The 14,093-nt window shown below is 34.4% G+C and overlaps 2 protein-coding genes across 2 annotated transcripts; one reads left to right on the top strand and one right to left on the bottom strand.

The window, feature by feature from the left end:
• The first annotated feature begins 4,146 nt into the window (after window positions 1–4,146).
• On the top strand, window positions 4,147–5,550 carry LOC129901238 (protein SAR DEFICIENT 4). The gene has a single exon (XM_055976368.1). The coding sequence runs from the start codon at window positions 4,408–4,410 to the stop codon at window positions 5,383–5,385; it is 978 nt and encodes a 325-aa protein (XP_055832343.1). The 5' UTR covers window positions 4,147–4,407; the 3' UTR covers window positions 5,386–5,550.
• Window positions 5,551–5,786: 236 nt separating this feature from the next.
• Window positions 5,787–11,155, bottom strand: LOC129900883 (uncharacterized protein At3g49140-like). Its single transcript, XM_055975962.1, has 10 exons — window positions 10,919–11,155; window positions 10,634–10,844; window positions 9,917–10,019; window positions 9,734–9,801; window positions 8,801–8,989; window positions 8,596–8,718; window positions 8,063–8,404; window positions 7,238–7,390; window positions 6,527–6,622; window positions 5,787–6,090 (listed from the first exon to the last, which is right to left on the bottom strand). Exons 1-10 carry the CDS (start codon window positions 11,023–11,025, stop codon window positions 5,986–5,988), a joined length of 1,497 nt encoding a protein of 498 aa, XP_055831937.1. The 5' UTR covers window positions 11,026–11,155; the 3' UTR covers window positions 5,787–5,985.
• Window positions 11,156–14,093: the final 2,938 nt, after the last annotated feature.

Here is a 14,093-nt window from a genome sequence, read left to right on the forward strand (position 1 = left end):
CAGTAAGAGGATCATAGAGTAAAGTCAACATGACAAACATACATATACAAAATAAGTTAACCAATCTCATCTCCAACAATATTCAGAAGAGGATCATAGAGTAAAGTCAACATGACAAACATACATATACAGAATAAGTTATAGAACTGTGATCTTGCTGAATATTGTTAGAGATGAGATTGGTTAACTTATTCTGTATATGTATGTTTGTCATGTTGACTTTACTCTATGATCCTCTTACTGGCTAAATGATCCTACCAGTACACTGTTATTTTTGTGTACTGATACTACACTTGCTCTGCCTTTGGTTAAGCAAGATCACAGTTCTATAACTTCAATATGATATAACTTCACAAAAGGGTTCTCTCATGGGATATACAAACATTCAACTTTGTATCGAAACGTGACACCCAATCCAAGTATGTATCGAAACGTGATACCTGATTCAAATATGTTTCAAAACATGACACCCGATCTCAATCATACAACCAGCCATAATTGCATACAATACTCAACATTTTATCAACAAGCATAGGTTTATCACACAACAGGCCAGCAAATGATCATATCACATATAATCTAGCATATTTCCCTACTCATATACATATATGCATATCATAAAGCAATTTAACTAGTATATGAAACACATGCGGGATATAAAACCAAGACCAATCTCGAATTCGATCTTCAACAACCTTAAAGTGCAAGAGCTTTCCTTTTTTGGGTTCTTTCTGCTAGTTCTTGGTCTAAAACAAATCACATATACACAAGGATCAATAAAATAGCCTAATTCACAAGAATTATAACTCAATTCTTACTCAAGGCCAAAACCCATGATCCTAACCCATCCTAGGGCTAATTTCCACTATTAATTTCAGTTCAAACCCTCCCCAATGATTATCAACCATAGTTTCTAGGTTCCAGGAATCAAATTGATTCCGAAATAAGGGAGTGAATTGCTTACCTTAGACACAAAATATAGTGGATTTTAGCAAGGATGCACCTTAGGTCACTTCTGGTCTCTTAAGAACGAAGTGGGAGTCAAAATAACCGTTCTGGAGTTTTTTCCCGTCTTTAAGGTGACTACCTCGCTCTGGCGGGAGAAATCCAGCTCTGGTGAGTTGCACGTAAAAAGTGAGCTCGAAGTTTGAGCTCCAAGTCCCTATTTCACAACACACCCTTTTCCAAAGACGTATTAAAATATACTCTTCACGCCAAATCCAATTTTGAGAGTTTTACTTGTCCTAATGCGATTTTACGAAGCCATAAATGCTCTGTATATTCTTGGCTATTATCCTATCCAAATAAATCATACATTTGATCTCCCACAATTTACATTACCATCCTATACCTTACCTGACTCAGAATTCGTCTAAGTCTGGCCTATGCTAAAAATTTTCAAAGTTACTATCCGAAGTTTTCTGCCCGAAATTCTTCTCTATTGGCTTATATCTAACGACGGGGACAGGTCGTTACAATAGCTCTCTCTATAATGGAGTCTGAGTTTGTAGGATTAGACAAGGTCAGTGAAGAAGATGAATGGCTCCAAAATTTCTTAGAAGATATTCCATTTTTGCCCAAATCAATGGCTCATCTATGCATATATTGTGATAGTCAAGTTGCAATAGAAAAGGCTGAGACCGTTACGTATAACGGTAAGTCTCATCACATATGACGAAGATAAAATACCGTTAGATAATTACTCTCTAGTGGAATTATCACAATTGACTATGCAAAGTTAAAGGATAATTTGTCGTATCCACTTACGAAATGTCTAACTAGAGACAGAGTTGAAAGATTATCAACGAAAATAAGACTACAGCCGAGGATAAATTATCGAGGTGGTAACTCTACATAGAAGACTGGAGATCCCAAGATCTAGGTTCAAGGAGATCAAACAAAGTCATTGATGATGGTTCAACATTGTCAAAATAAATATTTTTATGGTCCGTTCTCATGATGAGACAATTTTCAGTAACAAGGATAAGACATTAGGACCTTTTAATAATTTTTAAGTTTGATACAGGATATATCAAATGGTGTATCTACAAGATAACACATTTAGAAATCACATATGTAAGTGTGAAGTGTAAGTTTCTTCAAGGAAAATCCAGTAAGGCCAGTTCTCTACGTCCTTATGAATTGAAAAGTGTTCATGGATGAAACGAACAAAATAATTAGAACCAAACACAGTTAAAGGGTTAATTATGTGACTTATGTTGTCTAGATATACACAAAAGCTCGACGGTTCAAAGTTATCAAATCTATCGATTGACCAAGTATATCTGATATATGTTCACTATGGAAAGTTCAAAGGGAAACATACTTATCTAGATGCAATTAATTCTTATTTATGAATCTCACAATTTTTTCATGCATATGTTTAATAATAGTCATTTCTCATTCATGTGGGGGATTGTTAGGTTTTAAAGGTGTTAATGAAAAATGAAGGGTTGCGACTTTCCAAAGGGTTGCGACCTTTCTGAAAGGTTGTCCCTTTTCCAAAGGGTTGTGACCTCTCTGATACGACACAATTAACACATTTTCATACTACCCTTTGTTGGCTATAAATAGAGGGGTTTTCTCCCTCAATTTTTTTAGTTTAATTTCTCCCTCTTCTACATATATTTTCTTACAAACAAAGTTGAATCTTTGTGTGATTTCGTTGCTGACTTTGAGTTCGCTGAAATTATTGAAGTTTGAGGTACCACTATTTCTTTAATAGTTTATCCGTTTTATCTTGTGATAAAATAATCCATAACCTCGGGTGCAGTGAGTAGATCAAATTTCTTAAGGATATACAATTAATTCTGTGAATTTTGATACTCTTTTTTCTTTTCATCTTAAAAGTATTTTTGTTTTACAATTTTACTATATTAAATACAGGACAACACTTAAACCATACTAAAACTTTTCAGCACTTGAAACTTAAAAAATACTTAAATTCAGTCGATCCAGACAGGCTCGAATAAGTGATCATGAAGGTCGATCATTTTCGTACAACCTTGTGTAGCATCAATAAGTCTCGGCCAATTGAAGTGTCCATTTACGATTAATTATCTTAGAGGCAAAGAGATGAATCTTGCAAGACACAAATTGAATAACGTGGTAATTATCTCTTCCTAGATGTTACCTACTTATCTAGTTAGGAAAAAAATGAGATCAATGTTGATATTTTATGATAGATTAGTTGATGATCAAGTTTTGTTCCTACACAAAATACTTATGCGTCGTGGATGGTTTCCTTCAAATTCTTCACCTAAGTCTGATTGAATTTCTCATATTTGTGTCAAAAAATAATCTTATTAACGTCAATTGACAACTTAAATATGATATGTAGCGTAGTCGTACACATAAATTAATATTTTCACTCAGAAAGAGTGGATTTGTATGCAATTGCAAGCGTAGGTGCCAATGCTAATTTCTCTAAGTAGTTATTCTACCATAACTAAAAAAATAATTCCGATAATGAAAAGAAAATCAGATGAAAAATGGAATATAATCAGCCTTCTATTGAAGTTAAAACATTTTTTGTTTGGTTGTAAAATTAGAAAAATTAAATTGTCCAATTTTGAATATAGGAATTAGGGAACCATTTGATTTGGTTGAGATACTTGCCCATGTAATTTCTAAAGTCCACTATAAAGTAAAGATCCTACATTTGATTTCAAGTAGGCCATATTTATACAGTTTTTTTCAGGCCAGTCTTTAATAGGCGATTTTCAAATATTTTTTAATTTATAAAATCTGAAGTTATAATTTTTTTCAAAAAAAAAAGAGAATACTTTATTTGAAATTTATATAGATGGAGTTAAAAACATATTTGTAACACTTCTACAAATTTGAAATCCAACTACTTGAATTTAAAAATTTTGTAACAAAAAGATAATTTCAAAAAAAAGTAAATAATTTTGTGACCAAACAACTTAGAGTTCGGTCAACCACCGAAATAAATTCTCTCTCTTTAAAAGTTAAAAATATAGTGAGATATTTCATAAAGGAGATTAAAAATCAAATTTAATCTTGTCTTTTCTCAATCGACTAAGTTGGTAAGACAGGTATGACATAAAATATCAGAAAATCTCCCCCACTTGATTTCTTATTAGTCAAGTTCATCGCAGCGAAATTAACTAATATGATCAACACCTCATGTGTGATCTATGTGTGATCCGTATGCTATTCTATATGAGCAGATTTACCCGATGTGTTTTTGAAGGATAGCATGAGCGGATTTTCGTGGAATTTCCAATTTGTCCTTTTTATACTAATATAAATGGTGGCCTAAAAGCAGCCATTTGTGTTAATGCTTACCCTCCCCAAAGTAGGAGTGCATTTCTCCTGCAAATCCGTCCTACAAAGTCCACCAATTCCATTTTTTCCGCCAGAGAAGAAAATCTCCAATCCACCATGGCAACACCACCAGTCTTCATCTCCACCGCCACTCTCCACACCCTTTTCACCCACAAAACCCTCGTCGACCACCTTCAATCTTCCCTCCCCACCTTCACTTCCACCATTGAATCCCCACTTCGCCATGCTCACCAAACAAGCCCTTCTACTTCTCTCCTCCTCATGCCTTCTTGGTCTCGTTCCCCTTCACTTCCTTATATCGGGGTTAAGCTAGTCACTTACCATCCCAATAACTCCACCCAAAATTTACCTGGGGTTCATGCCAGTTATGTTCTTTTCAATTCCATTACCGGACAAACTTTAGCCACTATGGATGCCACTGAACTCACTGTCTATCGAACTGCTTGCACCTCGGCTTTAGCTTCAAAATTCTTATCACGACAAGATTCTGAGACCCTTTTGATGATTGGTGCTGGTACTTTAGCGCCACATTTGATCAAGGCACATCTGACAGTTAGGCCAAATTTGAAGAAAGTGATAGTCTGGAACAGAACTGCTGATAAGGCAAAAAGGGTGATCGAAAATTTGCAAAGTGAAGGTGGGTTTGAAGGGGTGAGTTTTGAGAGTAATGGGTCTCTTGATGAGGTTGTGGGATTGGGAGATATTGTGAGTTGTGCGACTAATTCGGAGACGCCATTGGTGAAGGGGAAGAAGCTTAAAGAAGGGGCGCATTTGGATTTGGTTGGATCGTTTAAGCATTCGATGAGGGAGTGCGATGATGAAGCGTTGAAGAGAGGGAAAGTGTTTGTTGATAATGAAGCTGCTTTGGTAGAGGCAGGGGAGCTGGTGGGTGCATTTGAGAGAGGGATTATTACAAGGAATGATATTGTTGGGGACTTATTGGAATTGATCAAGGGAGAACAGAATGGGAGATCAACTGCTGAAGAAATTACTGTGTTTAAATCAGTTGGTTCTGCTGTTGTTGACCTCCTCACAGCTCAATTGGCATATGAGACTTACATGAAAAGTCATTAACTATAGTTAATTAGTTCTGTGTGGCTATACAAATAACAATAATAAGAGATGATAAAGGTTTATTTTCTCTGTAGTGCTTGTTTCTCTGTCTCAATAAGATGGCAAGGCAGATTAATGTGGTGTATCAAACAGTCTTACATCTTTTTAATGTGGTTCTTTTATACATTTTATTGAAGTTTTGTGATATGAAAATGGTATCGATCCAATTTTTAATTTAAAACTATTGCAGGCTCTGCGTCCTTAAAAAAGAAAATCTTGACATGGGAAGAAACTGCATCAGTAAAAGTTGAAGTAATGTGGAGCATGAGTAGCTAATTGCACTAAGACAATTAATATGTAGGCCAACTGTTTATGGCATAAGCTTCGCAAGAATCTAGCACAACAAAGATTTTAAAAAAAAATGTATTAACCAAAATTGCATTTGAATTGAACTTGACTAGAACAAATTGAGGTTACAAGTTACAACAGTAGTAAAGGGAGAACCGAGTAGTTATGAACTCCACTGAATAAATAATTCTAATGGGATGAATCAAAGAGTATATATTCTGTCTATATACAATTTTGAGCCAGAAGTACGACAAAATCTAAACTTTTTTTTTTTCATGATTCAGCTTGGTGAGTTTCTTTCTTTTGATGTAACTTATGGTGGACCCTTGGATACAGAAGATCGTTTAATTGTCTTTCGGCACTGTACTCCGAGGTGGCCTGTAAATAGAACATTCCATTACTATTTCCACACACACCTTGAGCAAAAGCAATGGCACTGAAGAATGAATATGTGCTATGTTTTCATGGTGAAACTTTTTACTTGCTCAGATAAAAATAAAAAAGTTACTATCTAGGAACTTGGAAGTAGTAGAAAGTGATACTCTAAAACCAGAAAAGCTATAGGGTTTAAAATAGCAAGCATGAGAAATATGTAGAAACATGTTGCACTTCTATCCATTTGATTCAGATAATAAATATTCCAGATACCCTGTAAGTGGTTTTACATGTACACAAAGCCTGAATATCAGACCCGTGTCAAAGACATAGTAACTCACATTGACAGCAATTCAATTGAATGCAGCGAATATGCAGGGACACTGGAAAATGAAGTTTGAATCTCAAAAACAAATCATAAGTACTATAAGTATCATACCCGCTTATTAAAGGAAAAGCGCAGTGTCTGAATTTGTGCTCCAGAGCAAACTCTCAGGTCAAAACCAAGGCTGTCTACACCTATCAGAACCACTTCCTGTCATACAAGACAAAAAGAAATAAGACGAATTACTTGGTGGGACATCACACTAAACAGTGATGAGGTTCAAGTCTTACAGTTCCTTGTTAATACATCAAACAGACTGCAAGAAGGGTATGTTCTCGTATTCAAAAAATAACAATAAACAAATAAGCAACAAAACATCAGAAACAAGAAATTAAACAATGTCTGCACACATGTGTAAGAAAGCATATTTAATTAACAACAATAGCATCAAGTAGGTGTTGGGAGCATACAAAAGCAGCAGATTAGTTTCAATTCATCAATGTAGGGAACTATAAAAATTCATCGGTTGTCTACCATAAAAAAAAAAGATGGCTCCAATATTTGGGAAGTACTGACTTATGCAAGTTAATTCTTTTTTTTTTTTGGTAATATATGCAAGTTAATTCATCAGTAGAAGGAAAGGAGGTTTGGGGAAAGGGGGAAAAAGAGTTGCATCTTTTGCGTTCTACTATTTTACTTGGCTGTTGACTAATGAAAAATGCAAACTATTTGATGGATTGTAAAGCATCAAATTATCGAAAAGAAGGGAAGACAACAAAGTCTAATCATCTAGAACATATCTAGGGAAATTGAGATTGGTCATACCTCCACTTGAATTCCCTTGCATTTCCAACAGAGAGATCTGAGAGCCTGCGTGGTTTTTTCTCCTACAGCTTTAAGCCGCGATATAATATTGGCAGCCGAATGCGCTATTGCATCAGGTCTAGCTTGACTAAAATCTTCTAACTCAACTAAGATCTGTGCACATCATTAGAAAACATAAAATTGAATGACATGAATACTGAGGGTAGATTCCCAGGAATCTCACAATTGCAAAAATTGTCAAGCTTTTCTAAACCATCAAAAATATTCTAGTGTGAAGAATTGAAGATGCAGACATGACATATAACACACATGTGTGAAATACAAAATAATGTGGATGATAATGACTAATGAGTCACTGTATTCATGTATATTAGCTGATTCGGCACTGACAAGAAAGCATCCCATGGAACTTGTCCACATGAATCAGCTTGGTAGCCAATCTCAGAGTGTATCACCATGTCATCAAAAGTCTATCATGACACAGAACACCTCCTGTTCTTCTTCTGGTGTTAGTTTTTAAACTAACTTTCATCTTTGCATGCAACAACTGCAGACACGTGAAAAGAATACCATTTTCTCAACTAGCTCGGAATAATAGTATGGTCTTTTCTTGTGACATTTTTCTTTTTCGACTAAACAAATAAGGTGTCACACACTTATAGTTGCTTCCCGTGCCACCCACTGTAACCCCTCTGAGATTATCAAGTCCAAAATTCTCTGTACTTAATGAAGAAAATTTTTGGGATGTCAGGCAAGGTAAGTATTGAAATACTGATCAACAAATTCAAGGTTGAACCTCATAAATGATAAACCTACAAAACTTACTTGCTGCCCTTGTGAAGAAATTAACTGAATTTTAATCATCTCTAGCTTGTAAAATGAAGTTCCATTTCCAAGGGTTTCATCCTTCTCCAATTCCTTTGGACAACTTGGGTTATCTTGTGAAGATTCACTCTCATGTTTGTGGCCATTGATTTGAACACTACCATTTTGCTTATGTTCTGCCACTTGTTCCATTTGTTCTATACCAGCATCATTTGATTTATGTTCAGATATCTGCTTTGGAATGGTGGTGTGCTCTTCAAGAAAAGCTGGCCTTAGAAGGCCCTGAATAACAAGACCTGCTGGAGGCTGATCCATAAAATCTATCGGATCATCTGTCACAACCTGAGCAGCAAATATAGACCACAAAAATAAATGTTTGACTACTATTCTCCATGGCAGATACAAAAAGTTATATGCCACACATCTGGAAAACAAAATGTAACATGATCTGCTGATTTTACTGAATAGGAACTCAAATTGATAGTTCTCACTCTTATAACCTCATTGCATAAATTTATCACAAGGACAATTACCTCACTAATTTGTTGGGCAAAGTGTATCGGATGAGAAGATCGCATCGTCTCTAATGTAGCCCAATCCTCCAAGTCAGGATCCCCACTCTGATCCTCTTCATCATCAAGAACAGAAACCCAATCCTGCAAACAAGTATATTTACCAACAATGATGGACAGAATAGCAGTTATATTTGAGAAGTAAACCATTTAAAACCAGTAATACCGCTTCATCATCATCATCATCGTCATCGTCGTCATCATCATCATCGTCGTCGTCGTCGTCAATATCGTCTTCATCATCAATATCGATATCCTCGTCATCAAATTCATCTATATGGTAATCAATTTCGGATTGACCTGATGACTCCATCTCACTCTGCATTTCGGATGTATCTAGGCCAATAATTACTTGCTGCATTTTATTGGAAATCAAGTAAGCCTTCGGAGAAAACCAAATACTTTTCTTATAGTATATCTGTGGAAGTTGTCATCCGAGAACCCCTTTTATTTAACTTTTCATTAGTGCATCTCCATACAATTATGGAAAGTAGAATTATGCGACTTGATGGTAGGTTTTACTATCTGGCTGTAACACAGCTTCCTCACATTTTCTTAAGCATTTCTATTATATCTCTCAAAAAGAAAGAGCTTTTAAAAGATAATTGGATTCCAAAATAAAGTGATAAAAGCAAAGTTCCACACTATACACCAATGCAACAGAAGAACCCTTCTATAGGAAGATGGTCATAAAATTCATAATCAAGATACTACCATATTAAAAATAATTTTCTCTCTTCTGATGGATAAACTTGTGAAGCATTAGATTTGGGCTATTAAAGACCATGAGTTGTTATGTCATGATTCATGTTTCCTGTATTTATCAAAATGGGGAAAACGACCGTGAGATATAAGGAAACTCAATAAAAGTTTAATCAGAATAATCAAACAGGAAAATGCCTACGTGATCCAGAAACAGTTATCCACTTATCCCACAAATGAAGCAGAATCATTTGAAAGGCCCCAGTAGTGACAGTATACTATATCAAAATTAATTGCCAGAAAATAAAGAAAAAGCAAAATAATACATCCACTAAAACAATACAAAAACACCTAAAGATGAAAATTAACTTAATTTCTTAGTTTAAATGTTCCATACCACAACGTTTTCTTCAGTTGTCGGATTTTTCAGAACATCTTCATCATTCTTTACTTGAAAGTAGACATCTGATAGAAAGGGAAAACATAAAAACCTTCAAGGATCGAATATGCCACTAAACCACTACGAAGCAAATTATTAGCCTGAGCAAAATATGCTAATAAAAAGAACTGTGCATCTTACTTCCAAGTTCATCAGTCGTGTAAGGCAAATCTGGCCAGAAAATATTTGCATGCATTACATCACTGATTGCACTTGAAAACATGAGTGTTGCTTTGCTATTTACCTAGAAATCAAGTGATAACATCAATATATCAGCTACCATAGACAACCACCATCCATAATGATCAGCAGACTAGATTATATTTGCTCATGAACTACAAAGAATATTGATGCTGTAGGGGCAGGATGTATCAGAAAGTGACTGAGATCCTGTGGACAATGCCCTGTCATTTAGAGTTCCTAAGAGTCCATTTCTGACGATAATTGGACGCCTGACAGCTTCATTGACTAAAAGCATAAGACAGGAAAGCATATTGCATGGTCCGCAGTAAATTCTATTCTTCTTAAGTTTTTAAGGGGAGGAAATAATGTGTTTATTGCGAAAAAATTGCGGGTTGACTAGCTGGAGAAGACTGTAACATAAGCAGAGATAGTTTCCTATTATGAATAAGAAGAATAGTAGGAAGTTCTCTAATTACAACCCCTTTTATAAATCCCAAGTGTGCTGCAAACCTACAAGAACATCTAATAAAATTTGGATTCACAGAATTCAAGGCACAAACAACAAGTTCATCATATCATCGAGATTAGAAAGCAACAATTAGAAGCCATACACATCAGCTGAAAGCTACATTGTGTTTGATGAATAAGTTTGTTTTGCAAAAACATCATTTTAACCTCAATAATTGTCCTTGTAAATTCAGCTGGCTTGAGTTGAGCTTCCTCATTCTCCATTAGTTCCGGGTCCCCAATGTCCTCAGATGGATGATAGCTCGACTGCTTCGCTTTTACTGGCTCAGAACCCGAGCTAAAATGATCTTTTGCAGTTGCTTTAATTCCATTTTTTCCCTTGCACGTTTTTCTTCCAGCACAATTTCCAAATTTATCTCTGCAACAGAAGTCTACAATCAATAGAAAAACCATAAAAATTGAAAGTGTTCTGCAAGTAAGAAGTAGCAGTACCTAGGAGGGATGAAGGAGCTTGGGGAATGAGATAACCGGCGGGAAGTGGTATCGAAGTTCACGGCGGAGAATCGAAGGGCGGCAGCGGTATGTTTTACCGTTAACATTCTCAAAATTTCCAGAATTGATTTGAAATGAAATCAAAGCGAGAGAAATGCTGGAGTTAAGTCTTAACTCAGCTATCTCTGTGCGATGTTTTGGCCGTGTGGTTCTCTTTTTATCTATATCCGCCCTTTTCTTCTTCTTTTGTTATTCGTTGTGCGATAAAAGATCCCCTGCTTGCTTCTCTACGTTCCCACAAGTAGTTAGTCACTACATATTTTACATGGAACATTATTTCTTATGATTTACTCGTATTATCATTTTTTTTCAATTTAATAAGAGTATTCGAGTGGACAACATAAGATGTTAAGGGAGAAAACACCCTTAAAGTTGTTTTGAATTTTTAAAAAAACATCTTAACTATTCGGGCATTTTATTATTCCCTAAATAATTTTGAACTAATACTATTATATAATTTTTTATCCATCTGACATAAAGAGTGTATGCATTATCTTAAAGACTAAAATAATGAATATAATTTTATTTATACAAGTCTTTTGTTATAAAATATATTTTCTTATTTTTCTTATTATTTTTATTTTTTTTCCTTATTATTTTTTCTCTTTCTTCTTTTTTCTTCAAAAATTCATTGTCATCTCCATTTTGAAACTCCTCACTTTCAATGTCACCATTTCTACGATAACTCTATCCTCCTTCTTTTATTACTATTAGTTTAACTTTTTTCAATTTTAAAATTTTATCTAAAAGAAAGAAAGAAAATAGGGGGAGGGGTTAACTTGAACGTGGGGGGTAGGGTGGGGGTGGAAGTTGAAGTGGAATTTAAGGTAAATTCAAAATTAAAGAAAAAAATAAAAAACAAAATAAGTAAAAATGTAAGAAAGAGAAAAAAAAAGAAAAAAAAGGATAAAGAACAACTTAAAATGAAAAAAAATATTTTAAATTAAATTAACACAATGATTGGTCAGTGATGACACTTGCTTTTTAAAATCCGAATTTGGTCGAAAAATAATGTAATAATATTAGTTCAAAATTATTTAAAGGGTAATAAAATGACCATATAGATAAGATGTCTTTTTAAAAATTCGGGACAATTTCAGGTGTTACATTATGCCACATTTCTCATGTTAATTCTACAAATATAGATATTAAAGATGTATGTATTGTTATATGGTTTTATCTTTTGTCTTCATTTACATGGTACGAACTTTTGTATTTAGATTATAATTTGGATTTACAAGCTTTAAAATTTTTCAAAATAAAAATTATATATTTGAAAACTACATAATAAATATTATGAATTACATAATTAACAACTTAAACATTTCAAAGGCATATAAAAAAAATTCGATGATTAAAAAATCTTGATTGACTCTCAAATTTTCAAATTGTATAGGATAATAATAGCCAGGACACATGGCCCTACCAGGTCATGACACATGGATAATAATAAAAACTATGCAAGAAAGAGAAGACGAGACACATGGCCAAATCATGCAAAAACATGTGGAAGCGAGTGTAACGCCCCGAGAGGGTACTCTAGGCGTGCCTGACATTCAGAGACCATTGTTGGCTCCAAACAAATCACTTGGTCTAACCATCTATTCAATCACTCAGCAAAAGAATCAATTATACCAAATAAGATAAGACACTCAAAGTGGGTCAATAGCTCAATAACTCAATATATGATTAGTTTAAATAACCAGTATTAAATGATCAACTCAATCATCATATCTCAATACCAAAAGTATAATTTATAACAAACTCTAGAAGGAACTATCTACTCGACTTTGACTCAGTTCATGAAGCCTATATCAATTAACAAGAAGGTGTCGAGACAAGCCTACGGCTACCTAAAAAGGAAACTACTCAATAGAAGTAAACCAGTAACTGAAATAAATGTGATTCCTCCGGAAGCAAGGAGGTCTCACCACTAACAGAGGAAGGAAATAGATCTTCAATGGAGCGCTTGTTGATGATCTCTAACACCTGTATGATGTAGGTCAAATGGTAGCAGTACATGGAATGTACAAGTATGTAAAATAGCTGAAAAGGAACGCAGTCAACAATACTTAACCTCATGAAACTTACGTTGGATGACTCAGCTCAATAAAACATGAAGTAAATAATACAATGCTTTGAATAATATGTAGTAAGAGAAGCAACTCAATATATAAAAATGTATTTAATATTATACTCTTGGGAAGTTTCTCTAACCGACAACCATCACTTATGAGCTAGTGAAGATACAATGCTTAAGAACTGTCGTTGCCGCAACCGTCCAATACCTTGTCAGGATAAAGGACGTTCAATCTCATTGGATCCAAAATTACTCAAAGTCCATCGTTTCGGGACTTAGAAAGACATAGCCTTTATCCTACGCTGGCTACGTAGTTTATGGGCTCACCTCATATCGTTGCTCAATATTGCTCCCAAAATATTGTATTATGCTCATATACGTCAAGTGAAAAAATACTCAAAATACATCATTTAGTCTCTTTTGGACTTAGCTCAAAACTCAACTCTTCTCAACTCAAAGAATGTATTTAAAATAAAAATATAATTTAACTTCTTAACTCAATCTCAAAATAGATGTTTTAATGCAAAAATATTCCATTAACTCATTTCTACTCAAATTACTCATGCTCAAAATAATAATTAAGAGACTTCTTAAACTCAACTCATGCTCAAACTCTTTCTCAATCAAATATGAAAATATTCACTTTTTAAACTCATAATAGTTCAAAATTTAACTAATGCAAAACGTTCACAAATTATTCTAAAAAAATACTCCATCAATGCATAAAATACAAATGAAATCTCAATTAGGTTCATGTGAATACAAACATGAATCCATTTCTCAACTCAACTCAACTCAAGAAACTCATCATGAAATATTGTAGTATGTACAAGAACACAATGGAATTTATATGCAAAACTCAATGAGAATTATAATTGATTTAAGAAATCAAGAAACTAGGGCTAAAACTCAACTCAACTATTTAACGATAATATTTAGATGTAGGGCGCGTAGAAGAACTCAATCTAATGCTATGATTAGCGTTGTATACCTGGAATGACGATTGGAAAATCAAACGTTGAAGATTCAACTTGA

The sequence above is a fragment of the Solanum dulcamara genome, chromosome 8, assembly GCF_947179165.1.
Source record: "Solanum dulcamara chromosome 8, daSolDulc1.2, whole genome shotgun sequence".
Classification (NCBI taxonomy): domain Eukaryota; kingdom Viridiplantae; phylum Streptophyta; class Magnoliopsida; order Solanales; family Solanaceae; genus Solanum; species Solanum dulcamara.

Bases quoted from the DNA above. Each gene is read 5' to 3' on its own strand.
- LOC129900883 (XM_055975962.1), bottom strand. From the start codon at position 11,025: ATGTTAACGGTAAAACATACCGCTGCCGCCCTTCGATTCTCCGCCGTG. The intron at 7,391-8,062 runs GTAAGTTTTGTA...TGATGTGCACAG, and splicing joins TTTCTTCACAAGGGCAGCAA to ATCTTAGTTGAGTTAGAAGA. The intron at 6,091-6,526 runs GTATGATACTTA...TTCTATTTACAG, and splicing joins GCTTTTCCTTTAATAAGCGG to GCCACCTCGGAGTACAGTGC.
- LOC129901238 (XM_055976368.1), top strand. From the start codon at position 4,408: ATGGCAACACCACCAGTCTTCATCTCCACCGCCACTCTCCACACCCTT.